Source organism: Danio rerio, chromosome 10, assembly GCF_049306965.1.
Source record: "Danio rerio strain Tuebingen ecotype United States chromosome 10, GRCz12tu, whole genome shotgun sequence".
Lineage (NCBI taxonomy): Eukaryota > Metazoa > Chordata > Actinopteri > Cypriniformes > Danionidae > Danio > Danio rerio.
This window is the reverse complement of record NC_133185.1, coordinates 11,135,863-11,156,080: the sequence shown is the minus strand read 5'-3', so window position 1 is coordinate 11,156,080 and position 20,218 is coordinate 11,135,863. Positions and strand designations below refer to the sequence as shown.

The following is a 20,218-nucleotide window of genomic DNA, read 5'->3' as shown; positions in this document are numbered from 1 at the left end:
TTGTGGAGATGACATCTTGTTGATGTTAATCAACAAATTAAGCAAGCAGTGGCGCTATAGGTAGTGATGTCGCCTCACAGCAAGAAGGTCACTGGGTCGCTGGTTCGAACCTCGGCTCTGTTGGCATTTCTGTGAGGAGTTTGCATGTTCTCCCTGCATTCGCGTGGGTTTCTTTCGGTTGCTCTGGTTTCCCCCAAAGTCTAAAGACATGCTGCAAGTGAATTGGGTAGGCAAAATTGTGCGTAGTGTATGAGTGTATGAGGGTGACAGGCCCAGACGACAGGCCGACCGGAATGTGTAAAAAAAAAAAAAAAAAAAAAAAAAAAAAAAAAAAAAAAAGTCAAAGGACTTGTTCCAAAGAGTCGACCCCGCAACCATACGGGGTATATAATAATATAATATATAGCTATAGTGATATATATATATATATATATATATATATATATATATATATATATATATATATATATATATATATATATATATATATATATATATATATAGCTATATATAGCTATAATATATAGTTATATATAGCTATATATAACTATATATATATATATAGTTGTACTGTACTTAACATTTCAATTTTGTAAGATTTAGATTACAATGTCATAGTGTAGTCGGTGCCAATAGCTTAGTGGTTAAGTGCGCTGACATATAGCACCATGGTGCTCACAGCGACCTAAGTTTTAATTCCTGGCTTGAGGTCCTTTGCTGACCCTTACCCTCTCTCTGCTCCCAATACTTTCCTGTCTGCAAATTCTACCGTCCTTTCCAAATAAAGGTGAAAAACCCCAACAAAATAATGATAAAAAAATAAAATAAAATGTCAGTGTTAATGTTTTTAATGTCATTTTTAAAAATGTTGACCCTTTTTAAACAGCCATTTCAGTCATGTTCAAAGAACTTTAATACAATCAGTTAAATTCTATACTGACAATATTCAAATGTGGTTTCTGAAGTATTGATAAAATGTATTATTTTTCATAGTTCATAGTTCACAGCAGATTGAAATTTAAGATTTTGAAATAAAAAATGTGTTCGCTTTTTTCATTCAGGCCATGAAAGCAGAACAGTACAATTGGTGAAATAACACTATAAACTTTAAACTCATACAAGGACCGACACTGTAAAAGCAAAAAGTTAAGGTAACTGAAACCATTTGAGGAAACTGCTTGCAACAAACCATTTAAGTTAAAAAACTAATCCTAATGAGTACTGTTAACTTAATCCATTTGAATAAACGAAGCAATTTGAGGACAGTAAAACCCAATAAATGAAGAGAACTTAAACCAACTGAGTACTGAAAAACTCAATAAGTTAAGGCAACTCAAACCGATTGCAACAAACTATTTGAGTAAAAAAAAAAAAACAAATCTATATGAGTACTGTGAACTTACTCCATTTAAGTTGTAGTAATGGGGTATTTAATTTCACTCTAAAATGTGATTAGTTACTTAAAGCTAGCAAACAAATTGCCTTAAAAGCAACAGGTTGACTTTACAAATAATGTAAGCAAACCCATTGTAATTTGAAACTGTTAAGATGACTTAATTTTTATATTTATGCAAAGTGTACTTACTTTTTTAAAGTCAACTAATCCCTTTTTACACAGTTTTAACACGTCTGTTTTTATAATTACTGTAATTATCACTATATTTTATATTTGGTGCTTTATTAAGTCTAAAAAATCTTCAATTATATCCTATTGAATTAAGAAGACAAACTGAAATCTGGAAGATCAGATTTATTTTATTGTATGTCATTTTGCTAGATACAAAAAGTTGGGAAAAAAGCAAACATAATAAAGATGTATTGGAAAAAGGCATTAGTTTACTTTTTTTTTTTTTAAATGTGACGACAATTTGAATCATTATAAAATGAAGTCAACTTAACAGTTCCAAGTTACAATGGATTTACTTACATTATTTTTGTAAAGTCAACTTGTTGCTTTTAAGGCAACTGGTTTACTCTCTTATAGTAACTAATCCCTAAATACTTTCCAGATGCATAGGAACCCTGTAATAAGCATGTTTACAGAGTAAAATACTTTTGTCTCATAAACCTTATACAAGTGTGTGTGTGTGTGTGTGTGTGTGTGTGTGTGTGTGTGTGTGTGTGTGTGTGTGTGTGTGTGTGTGTGTGTGTGTGTTGGACTTGCTCTATCTGCATCATTTGGGCTGACAGGAACAGCTTGGCCTGTTTTGCATTAGCATGTGTGTTAACAAAAGCAGGAGGAGGCCTGACGGATGTTTGCTCCAGAACAAGAGTGCGTGTTCGGCCTCACAGTACAGAGATCATCGAGAAACACACACTGAAAAACATGACATCTGTGTGGGCAGAAAGAACAGAGCTGAAAAAGGTGAAGGAGGAGGAAAAGAGTCAGGGGAGAGATGGAAATGATGGAGGTGCAGTGCCATATTTCTGAGAGACTACATCATTTATGCTTGTATGGGTGCACGTGTGTGGTGTGTAAGAGAGTGGGTTGTGCGCATGTCTGCTTGAGCTGTTTGCATATGTGTGTTGTGTGTGTTTGTTTGTGGATTTGTGTCATGTACTGTATGCAAATCTGTGTATGTGTGTATCTCTGCACAGTATGTGTACATTCTTTTGTACGTGTGTGTACTGTGTGCTGTTTGTGTTGTGTATGCTACTGTGAAGTATGATCTGTGTGTGTCACATGTGTATTTGTGTGCGCTGAGTGTATATCTGTGTTGTGTGTGCATTTGTCTTTACTGCGTTTGTGTTGTGTGTATGCTGTGTGTATCTTTGTTGAGTAAGTGTGTGTGTGCTGTTTGTGCCTGTGTGTCATGTACTGTATGCAAATCTGTGTATGTGTGTACCTGTACAGTATGTGTACATTCTTTGTACGTGTGTGTACTGTGTGCTGTTTGTATGTGTGTGTGTGTGTGTGTGTGTGTGTGTCTGTGTTGTGTATGCCACTGTGAAGTATGATCTGTGTGTGACACATGTGTATTTGTGTGTGCTGAGTGTATATCTGTGTTGTGTATGCATTTGTCTTTACTGTGTTCGTGTTGTGTGTATGCTGTGTGTATCTTTGTTGTGTAAGTGTGTGTGTGCTGTTTGTGCCTGTGTGTCATGTACTGTATGCAAATCTGTGTTTGTGTGTATCTCTGTACAGTATGTGTACATTCTTTTGTACGTGTGTGTGTACTGTGTGCTGTTTGTATGTGTGTGTGTGTCTGTGTTGTGTATGCCACTATGAAGTATGATCTGTGTGTGTCACATGTGTATTTGTGTGCGCTGAGTGTATATCTGTGTTGTGTATGCATTTGTCTTTACTGTGTTCGTGTTGTGTGTATGCTGTGTGTATCTTTGTTGTGTAAGTGTGTGTGTGCTGTTTGTGCCTGTGTGTCATGTACTGTATGCAAATCTGTGTATGTGTGTATCTCTGTACAGTATGTGTACATTCTTTTGTACGTGTGTGTGTACTGTGTGCTGTTTGTATGTGTGTGTGTGTCTGTGTTGTGTATGCCACTGTGAAGTATGATCTGTGTGTGTCACATGTGTATTTGTGTGCGCTGAGTGTATATCTGTGTTGTGTGTGCATTTGTCTTTACTGTGTTCGTGTTGTGTGCATGCTGTGTGTATCTGTGTTGTGTAAGTGTGTGTGTGTGCTGTTTGTGCCTGTGTGTCATGTACTGTATGCAAATCTGTGTATTTGTGTACCTGTACAGTATGTGTACATTCTTTTGTACGTGTGTGTACAGTGTGCTGTTTGTATGTGTGTGTGTGTGTCTGTGTTGTGTATGCCACTGTGAAGTATGATCTGTGTGTGTCACATGTGTATTTGTGTGCGCTGAGTTTATATCTGTGTTGTGTGTGCATTTGTCTTTACTGTGTTCGTGTTGTGTGCATGCTGTGTGTATCTGTGTTTTGTAAGTGTGTGTGTGTGCTGTTTGTGCCTGTGTGTCATGTACTGTATGCATATCTGTGTATCTCTGTAAGGTATGTGGGTGTGTTGTATGCATGCATTCTGTATGTGTGTGCGCTGTGTTTGTGTTTTGTGTGTGTGTGTCTCTTTACAGTGTGCCTCGCATGTGTTTTGTGTGTGCTGAGTGTATGTGTTATGTGTGCATTTGTCTGTGCTGTGTGTTCACTGTCTGTGTTGTGTAAGTGTGTCGTGTAAGCATGTCTGGATATACGTGCTGCATATTTCTTTACAGTGTGTGCTGTGTGTGTATGTGTGCATTATGTGTATATGTGTTGTGTACATATCTCTGTACAGTATGTGAGTGTGTTGTGTGTGTATGATTGAGGCAAGTTTCCTCCTCTCCTCCCACTCAACCATCAGTCTGTTCACTGAACCACAGAGGCCAACAACCACTCTAATTATACAGTGTGTGTGTGTGTGTGTGTGTGTGTGTGTGTGTGTGTGTGTGTGTGTGTGTGTGTGTCTGAATCTCATTAGATGCTCTGCCTTTCCTTTAGCACTGTCAGTTAAGCAAGGATCAGATATAGTCTTAATGAAATCACTTTTCACCACAGAGCACAAATGAGGAGAAGTGAAGCCAGGCACTCAACCAAAACAAGTTGAAAACCTTGATGCGAACAAAATGTACTAATTATTATTGAGCCTTTTTTTTTATTCAGAAATAAAAATGGTTTAGGGGCATAGACTGACAGAAAGACAGTCATACAGAAAGATAGATATAGTTTAATCTTCATGATTTTGTTTAATAAAATAACCAAGGCACGTTTCATTATTTTGTGGAAAACATATGATTAAAGCTAGAGAACATCAATGATTGTAGCAAGAAGAAAAATTACAACTGAAATTCTGAAGGTTACAACAATCATAAAAAAAAATGAGTAGGAATTGTAAATGACTTCAGGACAAACAGTACAGTTGAGGTCAGAATTATAAGCCCCCTTGTTTATTTTTTTCCCTAATTACTGTTTAACAGATAGCAATTTTATTCAGCACATTTCTAAACATAATAGTTTTAATAACTCATTTCAAATAACTGATTTATTTTATCTTTGTCATGATGACAGTAAATAATATTTGACTAGATATTTTTCAAGACACTTCTATACAGCTTAAAGTGACATTTAAAGGCTTAACTAAATTAATTAGGTTAACTAGGCGGGTTAGGGTAATTAGCCAAGTTATTGTATAACAATAATTTGATAATTTGTTCTGTAGATTATCGGTAAAAAAAAGCAGAAATAAAACAAATAAGACTTACTCCAGAAGTAAAAAAAAAACATCATTAACCCTGTTAAACATCATTTTGGAAAATTATTTATTAAAAAAAAATTATTTAAAATTTATTTTTCCCTTTTTAAATAATATTAAAAGGGGGAAAAAGGGGGGTTAATAATTCTGACTTCAATTGTATGCGGCCACAGGCATAACTAGTCTCTCATAGACATCACTAGTCTCACACAAACACTACACTCACAGAGACTAGTCTCCTTGTATCTCTCTCTGCCCTGCTCTGCTCTTCTTCTTTCTCCTTCACAGTTAACTAAGGCCCAATCCCAATTTCTACCCCTTAGCCCTTCTTCTTATCCCTACCACTCATTTTGTACGTTCACGTAAAGGAGTCCCACTTCTCTAGCTTGAAGGTGTAGGGCTAAGGGGAAGCACTAGATAGCCCTTGAAATGGCTAGCCATTAAAAATTTCCCATAAAACACCATCTACAATGACAGCATGGCTGCACATGGAAGTCATTAGATGCACAAATTAGTATTCTTTTGTAATTATTACGAATTTTTACAACAATCAAGTACATGAACAAAATTGCTAAAATAAAAAAAATGTAAAAAAAAATCTATAATCCTTAATAATGACTCCTGTATAGCAGCCCTACAACATTCTGACACTCGATGACACTTAAATACACTGTCAGAAAAGTCTAGTGGCTGCGAATGAGCTTTCTACAGTGCTATAATGTTCATGTAGTTTTTGGTTAGTTTACATAGATGAATATGGCTACTGTGTAAATGCACAGTACAGTTATGATCTTATTGCCACATTAGATCGTTATGATAACATGATATAAGCCTTAAGTGATTTCTTGAAGATAAATACAAAAAAATAACGAAACTGGAATAACTACAGCAGTTGCGATCGTCTGATCTCATATGAAGCAAGAGCTCACGATGACATTTGATGACGTGTGCAGGTATTGTAGTGCTGTCCCAAAGGTAAAATTAAGCCCTTCCCCTTCACACTCTTGTTTCTGTTTCAAGGGGAACGGTAAGGGTTAAAAAATAGAATTGGGATTGGGCCTAACTGTAGCGTTTCTTAACCATAACATTGCTACAAGTGATTTTCCAGAGATTCTCAATTAGGTTTAGATCAGGACTCAAGGCTGCCATTTCATTATTTCAACGTTTTCAGCTTCAGATTACAATTTTTTAAAGACCTATATCCAACAACTACGTTACTAACTGTTAACAAGCAGCAAATTAATACACTACCAGACAAAAGTCGTCGTCGAATCCAGCTGTAAGAGCAACAAATAATAACTTGACTTCTAGTTGATGATTTGGAAAAGTGGCTGAAGGTAGATTTTTTAGATGAATCATCAGTTGAACTGCATCCCTATCACCACAAATACTGCAGAAGACCTATTGGAACTTGCATAAACCCAAGATTCTCACAAAAATGTGTCAGGTTTGGCGAAGGAAAAATCCTGGTTTGGGAATATATTCAGCATGGGCACGTGAGAGAGATCTGCAGAATGGATGGCAACATCAACGGCCTAAGGTATCCAGACATTTGTGCTGCCCTTACAAACCACAGAAGAAGGTAAATTCTTCAGCAGTATAGTGCTTCTTCTCTTACTTCAGCATCAAAGTTCTTGAAAGCAAGCAAGGTCAAAGTGCTCCAGGATTGGCCAGCCCAGTCACCAGAAATAAACATTATTGAGCATGTCTGGAGTAGAACGAAAGAGGAGGCATTCAAGATGAATCTTGATGAACTCTGGGATTCCCGCAATAATGCTTTCTTTGCCATTCCTGATGACTTTATAACTTTAAATATAAGTTATTCAAGTCATTGCAGAGATGCACCATGACTTTATATTCTATACCAGGGGTGGCCAACCCTGTTCCTGGAGAGCCAACTTCCTGCAGATTTAAGTTGCTACCCATATCAAACACACCTGAACCAATTAATTAGGACCAGAACACCACGCGATAATTACAGGCAGGTGTGTTTGATATGGGTTGCAACTGAAATCTGCAAGAACGTGGCTCTCCAGGAACAGGGTTGGCCACCCCTGTTCTATACTGTACATTATTTCTGTTAAGTGACAAGACTTTTGTAAGCAAAATCAGACCTTACTGTCCTAATTAAATAATTAACAATCAAGGCATAATCAACTTTTATTTTGGTAAAATAAATGTAATCTAGAGGCTTTTGCCTTTCGTATAAGCCACTTCTGATACCAAATGATCAAGTACAAGTCAAGTTATTATTTGTTGTTTCTTAAACTTGGATAGGCGACAAGAATTTTATCAGGTAGTGCATGTCTATTGGGCTAAAATTATTAGTTAATGGTTTATTAATAGTGAAAATTGTTAAATTAAATTAAAGTTTGAGTATTCAATATCCAGGCTTGTCTAATCCATATAATGTGAAAATCAAGTTAAAAATTGACCAAAAAAAAAAGTATGCATACACTTTATACACTATGTCAATTGTTTTATAATTAAACTAAATAGCTTTGTGTGGGGAATAAAACATTAACTTTTACTGTTTGGAAAACTTCACAGCCTGGAAATTCTCTAGTTAATACAGCAAACAATGTATAATAACAAAAATATGAAATGAATATTAATTGCAACAGTATTTGCAAATCAACACCTTTCACTTTAGTATGTTGCAAACGCAGGCATGGAAGCGTGTATGTAGATGATAATACAGCCCATATTCACACTTCAGCATTCGACATAAGAACACTGTCACTCGCTCTGCTAACACTGAATAAATCCCACTGCCGTCCTGACACAAACCCAGTATGACACCAGGATCATTTCAATATGTACACAACAAAATGTGGCTCATAACGTCTTCACCCAAACACACTGCATCTAATGAGCATCACCCACTAAACAACATATACTGTACACATTCACAGACAACAAGATTTACACAACATCATTTGCTGTTCCAGGAGCACCACAAAATGTTGAAGCTGGGAGATGTCGTAACTTCACTAAGTCACATTTCGTGGGAGAAAAGCAGAGTTTTCATTGTTATGCTGTAATTCTAGCAAAAGTATTGAGGAGAATTTTCACAAGGACAAAGCCAGCCGAAAGAAATCAGACAGGACATCATTAATTAGAGACATACTTTATAATATTTCATCAGCTGTATTTACATTCACATTCCAATCTCTGGTTCCACATGACATTAATCTACTGTTTGAATGAATTATATAAATGATACTTTATATATATATAATCATATTTAATATGCTGTAAAAAACAAATAAAAACTCCATTAACATTCTAATGTTGAGAAATCTTGCACTTCAGTAGAGAGATTAGAGCTGCTGGATTTACAACACGTATAATTCAACAACATCTCCCAAAATACATGAGAATAACTGGCTGTTCAATTGTAAAAAGTAAGAAGTAAACGTTCTATTTTTGTTGTGAATAAAACTTATCAAAATATTGTGTAAAACGATTAGAATCTCTATCTCTAAAGAGATAAGTGCCATAAATGATTTGCTTTAAATAAAACTATAAAACAAACGTTACATAGTTGAAAACACTGATAGGTTTTGAGCTTTGACAAGTCATGCTTTTGTCTTTCTCAGGCTCAGATAAAACTTGCTGCTTGGCAAAAGAGCATGGCAGTTCTTATACACTATCTAAATCTGCGGTCACACTGTACTTTTGGCCCCATAGACTTCCATTTATAAGCAAGTTAATGCAGCAGACAAGAAACTTGTGTGATAAGTTTCACATGTTGCTGCATTCCAATGTTCAAGCTTGGTAAACTGTGACCTGCGAAATTATATCACGTGATTGTGTGAGACCAATAAAAGATCGAAACATGATGTCTCTGTACAGAAATTTTAAATGTGGAGCAATCACTCACTTTGTTGATATCAATTATCAACAGAATTTTCACACTTACCTATAAGTTTTAAATAAGCCTGAAGGACACAATTAGTTTAATCAGGTCTGTTTATTTAAGATTAAATCTAAATTGTGCAGGACTGTGGCCTAAACTGCGGGACCCGGCCGCACAAGAAATCATTAATTGTTTCTGCTTTATTCATTATCTGAGTCTGAATGATATTTTATTGTGAAAAAATTACCATAATCTCTCGCTTACATGAGCGCCCAAATTTAACCCTCATGCAGGAAAATCAGTGAGAAACAGACAGCCTTAGGAAAGTTTATTTGCCAAGGGAAAAGGCTCCGCAAACTGCCAAGAAATAGATCCGCGACCCAATTGTCAACAAATCAGGTAAATCCACCAAGTCTGTGTAAGAAGATCATCTGCTGGAGATCACAAATAACATTCGCATATCGCGACTTTTCTAGGATTTGCGCAAGTTCAGTTTTTCCAATGGAGGTGCGCGGCTTGCGCAGCTTGCTAAATCAGCCTTGAAACACTCACTCCTTTCAGACGTACACAGTTTAATGAATGCCGAGAGCCCAGCGAGAGTCAAGTGACAAGAATCAGCTTCAGCTTGTATCAAATATACACATTTCTGTAGACTAATTATCTCAGACAGGCCCAGATTGGCTAATCGGGAGGACCGGGAGAATTCCCGGTGGGCCGGTCCGTTTTTTGGCCACGAGGGCCGGTGTCCCTAGCTCCAGAAACTGTTGCTCTCAGCAGTCACACTTTTTAAATTTATTTATTTACTTGACCAAAGCCTTTTTATTCATTATTTTATCGCAACTCTTCTCTTTTTATCTATTTTAATGATGATAAAACTTAGTTGTGTCTCCTTACTGTACAAAGCTGTTGTGGTCCAGCGGTTAGCACGTTGGGTTAAGACTCCGCGGACCCAGGTTTGATCCTCGTTAGAGTAATTTATTGTTTTAATTTTTATTGTTAAGACATATAATACTGTTAGGGTTGTTGAACATTTAAAGTTCTAAAGCAGCTGTTTTCTCAAAAAAGACGTGATATTGTAATTAGCAACTGAATTGGAAATGACCTTATTTTAATATAGTCAGTCGTGAACTGAGGTGGGCCTGTCTGAGGCTTTAAACTCCAGGGCTGAAAAGGAGTCCCACTCTGGCCCTGATCTCAGACAACACAGAACACCCAAACACTGCTGAGCTTTCTCATAAAATAAAACTTGTATATGTTAGCTTGTAATCCTCCATCCAGAAAATGAATGATTGTCGCCTAGCAATCTACTAACCACCGCCCAACCCCCAACACCCAACACCCAACATTTAAACAAATTAAATTCACAATCAATCAAGCTAATCTTGTCACTATCTTCTATAATAATTAAATAACTGCTGTTTGTGAATCGGCGACTGCTACTTTTCACTGGGAAATTTCCTTTGATTTGAATAGATCGTCTCTGAACATGCTCGCAGCGCTCCTCATCTGACAGAAATTTCAGCCAGAAAGCAGGATTGCAGCAGTAGCTCAAAGTTCTCACTTTTTCCTACATCAGCTCTACTTTGATCGCTAGCAGACTGGCAGTGTCTTTGAACCACTCATATCTCGCATGTGCAGTGCGGAAGGAACGTTCCATTGTTCATGGGGGGCCCCCGGTTATGAAAAGAAATAATAATGTTAAAATTTTAACGGTTATTGACAGATTTGACCAACTGACCCAGCCAAGGCTCGAACCAGCAACCTTCTTGCTGAAAGGCGACAGCACTACCTACTGCGCCACTGCGTTGCCCAGATTTTACAACATATAATCGAAAATTTTAAAAAAGAGCTATCCGATTTATACAGGCTTCTTAGCATTGGTCGGGGCCCCCTAATCCCCTGGGGTCCTAAGCGGCTGCTTACCTCTCTTACGCTTGATTCACAAGCCACTTCAGTGTCAACGCTTGGAGGAGGAAAACATGGGTGAATGAAGTTGTTTTTACAGCTTTTTTGGCTAGCAAAATGTGTAACTGAATCTTTGTACATCTACATTTGAACCAGTTAAGTCAAATGTTTTTCGTTCCTTTTATGGACTTTTAATGTCTCATGATCATATTAGTCTATGGCGGATGAGAGAGCTCCTGGATTTCATCTAAAATATCCTAATTTGTGTTCAGAAAAAGACATGAGAGTAAATAATCAAATGCAGAATGTACATTTTTTGTGAACTAACACTTTAAATTCCTGATAATAAGCCAAAATTTCTGGATGCAAGAACTATTTCTTTAAGCACGCATGACAGCATTTAAATTTAAGTGAACAAATAGTGCAGCTGATTCTGAATCTCTAGACAGCAAAGCTTTCAGACTGGAATGACTGACAATGAAAGTCTCCAGTCCCTGAATTTACCACCGAACGAGAGAGAGAGAGAAGCGAGAGCTCATGAAGACAGCGTGGGATTGAAACTAGCTAGTGTTCATTAGAAACACACCACTATTCTCATTACGATGTGACGGAGAGCAGAGCAGACAGGAGCCACTGGCCTCTCCAAAGCCATGAAGATCACGATGAAGGAGAAGAAGATTTCACAAAGCTACCGACTCTTTCATCTGGCTTTCATCTGGACATAAAGAGGAAAAGGACTAAAGGACAAAGTCGAAGGACACACTGTTGTGGTGAGCAAAGCAGAAGTGCTTGAAAGGGCTCACAGAACGAAAAACCTTATTTGCCTTGATCTTTTGAAACAAAAAAAGTTTCAGAACTACTTTCAGAATTATGGATCAAAAAATAAGATTGATAAAAAATAAAATAAAAATAAAAAAAAGCTGCAAAGATGACTTGTTCTGAGTGGCTATATCTATACCTGTATTTATATCAATCTCTACAGTTAAAGTCAGAATTATTAGCCCCCCTTAGAATAATTATTTTTTTATAAATATTTTCAAAATGATGATTAACAGAGCAAGGAAATTTTCACAGTATGTCTGATAATATTTCTTCTTCTGGAGAGAGTCTCATTTGCCTTATTTTGGCAAGAATATAAGCAGTTTTTAATTTTTTATGAACCATTTTTAATTTAAATTAGGATAAAATTTCATGATACATTTACAGAATACAACTAATGTTGTCATTTAGCACTTTTTTTGCATAAAATGTTGACCCATTCTGTAAAAACTCAGCAAAACAATTTTTTTTCAACAAAATTTAATTCAAAACCATATTTTGTGACATCCAGGCTCGTATGGGGGTTTTTGGGATGGTTCGGAAGACCCACCCCTCACCGACAAAGGTCCAGATTCTGTCCCATATATGAGCTCCCTTGTCCTATTTGACTGCTATGTCATCATAAATAGTGAAAATAATACATACAAAACCGCTTTAGGAATAAGCAGAATCCTCCATTGGCTGTCGCTTCTGTTACTTTAGCTAATTACCTGCAAATATTTTGATTTTATAATCTGACGTCAGAGAAGTCTTCGTTTGCTACTGTATTGTTATTTAGCAGAGAAAACAGCTTCAAGTCATTTTTATTTTTTATTTTATTTAGAAATTCTTTTTCTTAAAACAAAGAATGACTTATAAAAAGGTCAAAAGCAGCCCATATTAAAGCTAATTTGAACTTTATTTTTGGCTATTGTTGTTATCCATTAATTTTTAAATGTACTTTCTTCATTTTACAAAAGAGGCTAGAAAAATTGTGAATCTCTAAATTATTATTATTATTATTATTATTATTATTATTATTATTATATAATTTGGTTGACTGAAATGGCCAAATTTTGGAAGGTTGATTAATAAATGGCAATAGTTTTTAGACTACAGTTTTTAATAAAAAAAATTATATTTTCATATTTCGCTATTCTAAATCTTTAGAAAATATATTTATTTTAAATATTTAGAAAATAAAAATGCATTATTTAAATCTAATAATTAAATAAAATGAGGCAAATAACTGCAAAAAGGTCCACTTTTGTAGAAAAAAGAACTACCCCTTTCACCCGGCTGACTACGGGTCTGACATCATAACCTTCATATGTTTAATATTAGCTGAGTTAGGCCAGGTCAAATATTTGCTTAATTATAAACTCAGAATATCACCTTTTGTAGAAATTCCAACTTAAAGTGCCATGAAGGTCTTTGAAATGTGCATCTTTTATTTGATGTCTGATGTAATTTTAACAGAAAAACAAAGAGAGGGCAGGACAGTGTAGCTCCTTCCCTTAAAAATAACAGGCAATAGCATTTAGTCTTATCACTGCTCTGCCAGTGAGAGCAGTTGTACTCAAGCTCATCAAATAAATAGCAAATAAAAAGCATCTTGAAGGGGGCGGGGCATGTCAGATACCAGAGAGCATTTGATTGGTCAAGATTTGATGAGAAATTGAAGTATGAGGTGACGTAAAAAAAGGTTGATGTATTTAGGTGACAAACTGCAAGATTTACATGTTTATATCAGTTTTATATCTTCTAAATGCAAGTTTTGTCATTGTTTTGTACCACACTAGCTAATAGATATCATTGAAGGCTAACACACCGATAGTAACATCTAGAAAACATTCATTTTAATTTCACTGGACCTTATATTTACTTATAGAAAAGCTTATATTTCAAACTGTTCATGTGAACCATAATTACCCTGACTAAGTGACATCCCAAATTAAAGCTGCGATTTACCCATTTTCAGTAAAATATGACATGTATGGGAAGATTCTTAAAGTTTTGTAGAGCAGGTCTAATAAATATGTGAAGCCTTATAAACAGTTTGTAAAATCAAACATCAGCAGAAAATGTTTTTTAATAAATGATAAATATAATATAAATTCAAAATCCGACCTCTTTCTGGGTTTTGATATAATTATGATAAGATAGCTTATTCTAATTACAGTAAGCTGTAGCATTTACTAACAAAGCGCTTTAGAAATAGGCTGCTATAACAGGCTGCTATAAACAGAAGCTGAAAATTTCAAGAGATCTCTCACGTTTTTTTTTTTCCGTATTCAATACAGTGATAAAATATGTGAGAATTTCACTCGCCACTAATTTGCCTTAAATATTATAATTATTTTAGCTCATGTCAGTAATATGCTAAAGGATTATTGCTCATTTAATTTCAATTGAATTAAATTTATGGAGATTAAGCAAACCCCCTCGGAATATATGAATTCATTCTACTATTCTTTCCAACATCTTTTCATTGTTTTCCTTATTACACCTCTAAGACACTTCATAATGAACGACCCTTTGACAATATTTGATTTATGGCTCCTTTTCCATCTGTTTCCTGCAGTTTACAGGGCAGACAGCATGTGAAATGGTTTCAGATGTCCTGTGGTGCATGTAATTACTGTATAGAGCACCACACCACAGAAAGTAAAGGTGAATCTGTCACGATTATCCATTGGAGGAGTCTCCAAGATACTGCCTTATTGCATATTAAAATTAAGCTAAACTACAATTATAAGAAAAAAGAAACAATATTGTTGGGATATTTTTTTCACTGCTGATGTATTGTTATTGATTTCATTATCATTATTATATATTTTCATGTTTTATATTTTAATTGAATAATAATGTGGAATTTCTATCATGTATTATTTAGTACAATGAAACCTTGCTTATAATTTTTTTTGCTATATATATATATATATATATATATATACACACACACATATACATACATATTTTATTGATTCTTTTTGTATTATTTTATCATAAACACAATATTTCGCATTAGTTAAAACCTCAGGTAAGTTATTTTAATAATAAATTACAAATTACTGATTACTACTGGAAAATTGTAATCTGATTATATCACTATTTACTTCATGTTAAAAGTAATCAGATTACTAAATACTTTACTTAAAAGTATGCAAAAGCACAGCAGTGTTTGGGTGTTCTGTGTTTGTCTGAGGTGGTTAGTCTCCTGAAATGTACATATTTTAAAACATGAAGCTGATCGGTGGGTTTTTGTCATGTTACTCGCAGTTTACAACTGAGTATGCCTGGAAAATGCGCACACGCAATATGCGCTCCTAATATGCATGTGTGCACAAAAGACACAATATGTGAATGGCCCCATAAGCAGCTATGCTGCTCTTCACATTCAGAAGACACCTTTAATCCCGATCTTGCACAAAATATTCAATTCAGCCTGTTTAGGCTAAGTTGGGAGGCTGTGTTTCTGGACGCTGGTGTCCTCCTTGGTGAAGAGTATTGTCATAGAATGCTTTGTTCAAATGCTTAAATAAGTTGCTGGTCAAGTTAAAAGCAGTCAAAAGCTCTTTAGAGACTGGACATAGACTGCATTTCACAGTAAAATTTTAGTTTTATATTTTGTTACACTCAATGAAATCAAAGTAATGTCTGTTTTTCTATTTGAAGAAGCAACCACTCTCATCATTTTAACCACAGTAACCTTTTTAGCTTGCGTTCTCCAGCAATTTAGAAGCGAATGCTTGTTAACTGACATTGCAGCGAAAAATGTGATTTAAAAGAAGCATTTTTTCTTCCAAAAACTATATTTTTAACTTAAGTAACGGAATTACAATGACTTTAGGAAATGTAATCAAATGACACAAATTTAAAATGTAACTTGTAACATTACTGCGTTCCTCAAAAATGTAATTTAAACCTTTAAAAGGTAGTGAGTTTTTTCCTCTGGGAGTGAAAAAACTGAGCTAAATACAGAGAATAAACCAATATAAATTGTGCAAATAAATGATAAAAAATACATAAATATAGAGGCCATTTCGAAATCCTATAGTTGTTTTTTACAAGTCTCCATTTTATTAGATCTTGCTTTTAGAAATTATAAAAGATCATTAGAGAAAGAACATAGTAGAAATGTTGGCTGCTTTATCTGTATTAGCCATTAAATGCTTATTTTTTATGTTATTGTATCATTTTCACTTGTTTTTCGCTCTAAAAAATGCAATGTATTGGTTATAAATCACCAAATACAAATTTAGATCATTTGTATTATTATTTATAATTTTGAGAGGACTTTACAAAATATGCAATACAGCATGGAAAATAAGTATTGAACATGTAACCGTTTTTCTCAGAAAATATATTTTCAAAGGTGCTGTTGACTTGAAATTTACCCCGAATGTTGGAACCAACTAAAGAATTCAATATATGCAAAAGCAATTACAACAAAAATAAAAAAACAATAAAATAAAAATCTAGTTAGTTTACAAATTAAGTAAAGGGTAATAAGGTGAAATGATGCAGGGAAAAAGTATTGAACACATGAAGAAAGGGAGGTGTAGAAAGGCAGAGAAAGCCCAAACAGCAGCTGAAATCTCTCAGTAGCTTTACAGCAACCCTCTGCCCTTCCTCATTGTAAATTAATATTAGCTGATTCAGTCCAGCATCTACATTATCAGAATAATGAAGATGAAACCAGGGTGGACATTTTAGAAAGACAATGATCCAAAACATAGCCAAGGAAAATCAAACGCTTTTAGAGAAAGAAAATCCAGCTGTAGAATGGACAGCCAATCCCCTGATTGAATCCAATATAAAATACAAACTAAAGATCAGTTTTGATAGACGAGACCCACTCAAAATTTGTACACTGTTGAAGTGAGAAAAACTCACACCTGAGCGATTCATGTGACTTCATTCTCCATATAAGAGGGGTCTTTAAGCTGCCATCACCAAAAAAGCCTTTTATATAAAGTATTAAATACCTTTCATTTTAGTACTTTCTCCTTGTGTCATTTCCATTATTCCCAGGAAAAAACATGACACGTTCAATACTTATTTTCCTCACTGTATGTATACACTGTTATCATTACTGGCCCGATAAAAAAAAACACTTGTGTGCCTTTGTTTTGTTTAATAAAGTGAATCCAATATAATTACCAGTACCAAGATCTCACCAGTTTTATTATCTCTTTACTGGCTCCCAATCCAATTTAGAATTCAATATAAGTTATTGCTACTTGTTTTCAAAAGTTTGAATGGTCTGGCACCGATTTACATCTCTGAGCTTCTTCACTGGCACACTTCATTGAGGCCAATCAGGTCCGAAAACACGTTTCAGCTAGTTGTCCCCAAAACGCGGTTGAAATCAAGAGGTGACAGGGCTTTTTCTGCTGCAGCCCCCCGACTGTGGAATGGTCTGCCTTTACAGATCCGGTCATGTTCTTCACTTGGTGCTTTTAAGTCTCATGTAAAAAAATCACCTTCTGTCTCTTGCCTTTGATTGTAATTAATTAATTTCAATCTGTTTTATGTATTTTGCTCAATTTTTATATATAGGTATAGATTTTGTATGCTGGTCGTTTTGTAAAGCACTTTGGTCAACATCTGTTGTTTTTAAATGTGCTCTATAAATAAAGCAAACAAACAAGCAAATGAACAAGTGTAAAGTATTGTATTTATCGGTTTATGCATCGGTTATGGGCTTCTAAAAATTATCTACTACAAGTATGGACCAAAATTTTTATATCAGTGCATCCAATAAAGTTTATATTGCAGAAAAGGTTGTTCAACCCAGTAATAACTGTGTTTTGAACAGAGCTTATTTATATGTGTGTGTGCATGTGCTAACCTCTTGGGTCCCTGTATGCTGATCATGCCCATGTCCTCAGTGTGGTCTATTAGTGTGCAGCGGAAACCCTGGTCCTGCAGCACAGACTGAATGTGGCTCCAGTTATGCTGCGCCACACCCCCTCCAATGGCCAGGTAATACGCATCACCTTGAGCACATACAAACAGTACAACAGAGAGAGTGAGGGGAATATAAACTCCACACATCCTGCTGAAATGCTGATGAGATGCCCATGACTTCTCTAACATCCTGTTTCAAGGCCTTGTGCATCAGTAGTGTGACCCTGAATGGGATGAATAATGTGTGTTGGTTACCATTAGATTCGGGTGTCAGTGGGAGGTGGGCGGGGCTTGGCTCCAGACGACTGACAGTGAGGTCAGACTCGACTCCGCCCCTCTGGTTTAACATGCAGGTGTAGACGGTGGATCCTGAAACATGCACAACAGTCAGGAGGATTACACTTCTGAAACTGTGTATTTAGACAAAATGAGAATAAATGTGAAGAACGGTTAAATATAAAGGTCTTCTGTGATCCTGTAGGGCAGTAGGACCCAACAGGCGGTCCCGGCCGACAAGGGGGCCTCAGAGAGCTCTTTGGGGGGTATCGTTATTTATTTTACATTTTTAAAACAGTGGACAATCAGGAGAACGATCATATTGCCTTCACTTTATTCCCTGGCTGGCCCAAAAATGGACAAACATTTTCATCCTCAACAAAAAAAAGTCTCACTGATTAACCTTCAGCATCTAATACTAATGACCCAAGCATACTGGACCCAGGTGAGGAAGCTCCAAACATTTCGGGTCGCAGTGCTAGCAATACTGGAAATACTAAATGCAGGAAATACCAACATAGTTACCTGATAGTTTTATTGATAGTTAGATAGTTTCCCTATGGTTTTATACTATTTTTTTTAAGCAAAGAGCCCACAGTGCATTATCTTGCTATCAATTGCATGAGGCCGAATTAATAAGACATTTGCAGATGACTCATCCCCAATACCAAAACAAATCCAGAGCATTTTTTGAGCACATGGCAAAAGAATTGACACACACCCAAAATTAGATAAGGGACATCACAGCTACTGATAAGAAACTTTTAAAAAATTGGCAACCAATTGGCAGCTAATATATGGCCAATGTAAAGGCTAAAGGCTTAAATCTTTCAGTTACAAATGGCCTACTGTTGTTTTGATTTTATATTTTACATTAGGCTATTATTTTAGCATAAACATATTTAGATGTAGTAATAAACATACTGCTTGTTTAAAAACATCATTTTTGTCATCCTTACTGCAAACTTATATGAGTGATAATATCATTAAATGTCCTTTTTTGCCTGAGGCAAAGCCACTGCTGTAGGACACAACACTATAAAATGTTTTATATAAATAAAGCAAACATAAGTTTCCTCATACAATGTCAGTTTATTTTTTTTTTAACAAGGACAATGCTCATTAATTAACAGTAAAATTGTAAATAAGCCAGAATTAGCCACAAGGGCTAATTTTCATCTGTTGCCCCCTGCCAGATTAAAAAGGCAACCTTTGAATCAATAGAAAGAAGTCAAAACACAACTGAATTTTGGGAACAACAAAGCCAAAGATAAAAAAAAAACATAAAAAAATAAATAAAACAAACATAACAGCATAATAATCCAAGACAAATGTGTATATATATATATATATATATATATATATATATATATATATATATATATATATATATATATATATATATATATATATATATATATAAATAAAACAACTGCTGTTGTTAATTTATATGGGTTTTTAAATAAACGTATATGTTTTAATGTGATTCTAGCTTGATTTTGGATTGATTTCATTGTTTTCTGGCCTGTTTTCTTTGTGCTCTGGCTTGATTACTTGTGTTTTGAATTATGTTTGCTTTTTACATTATGTTGTACAGTGCACTACTGGGCCACCATAGAAAGTAGTTGTGGTGACTGTGGGTTTTTGGGAGAAGGCAGTATTGATAGGGATTCTCACCTGGGGCTTTGTTGACATCAGCTGTAAACAGCCAATCAGCAGCCTTCTTTGCATCCGGACCAGACAGATAAAATTTACCGAAGTAGGACATATCAAACACAGCTACAGCATTCCTACATGTTAAACATTCATCTCGAATCTAGAATTAAACAAAAGAACACAAAATGCTTATAAACTAATTTCAAAACAAAACACAAAAAAACAAACATTAGAATAAGAACGTAGCATAAAACATAAATGAAAAGACAAAGTAAAACATACACAAACACAACAAAATGTGACAACACAACAACAAAATGAATAGCAAAGTATAAGACACAAAAACTCTAGAGCAAACAAAAACAAAACAAAAATCTAACAACAAAAACACACAAAACATAAACATAAAAAACTAAAACAAATGTGACTGCATTATAAGCAAAGACGAATAACATAAAAAGCAAAATAAAAAAACTAAGAAAAACAAAACAAACAACAAAAAACAAAAAAACAAACAAAAAAAAAAAAACACAAAATGAATAGCAAACTATAAAACATTAAAACTCTAAAGCAGGCATGTCCAAACTTGATCCTGGATG

At 35.1% G+C, this 20,218-nt stretch overlaps 1 protein-coding gene across 4 annotated transcripts in view; it reads right to left on the bottom strand.

The window, feature by feature from the left end:
• Positions 1-20,218, bottom strand: part of sardh (sarcosine dehydrogenase) — a 156,140-nt gene that overhangs the window by 44,739 nt on the left and 91,183 nt on the right. For all 4 annotated transcript variants that reach the window (XM_073913683.1, XM_005155596.6, XM_073913684.1 and 1 more), the window contains 3 exon segments: positions 19,641-19,779; positions 17,943-18,056; positions 17,629-17,776 (listed from right to left, as the gene is read on the bottom strand). In XM_073913683.1, coding sequence (XP_073769784.1) covers positions 17,629-17,776; positions 17,943-18,056; positions 19,641-19,779 — 401 coding nt within the window.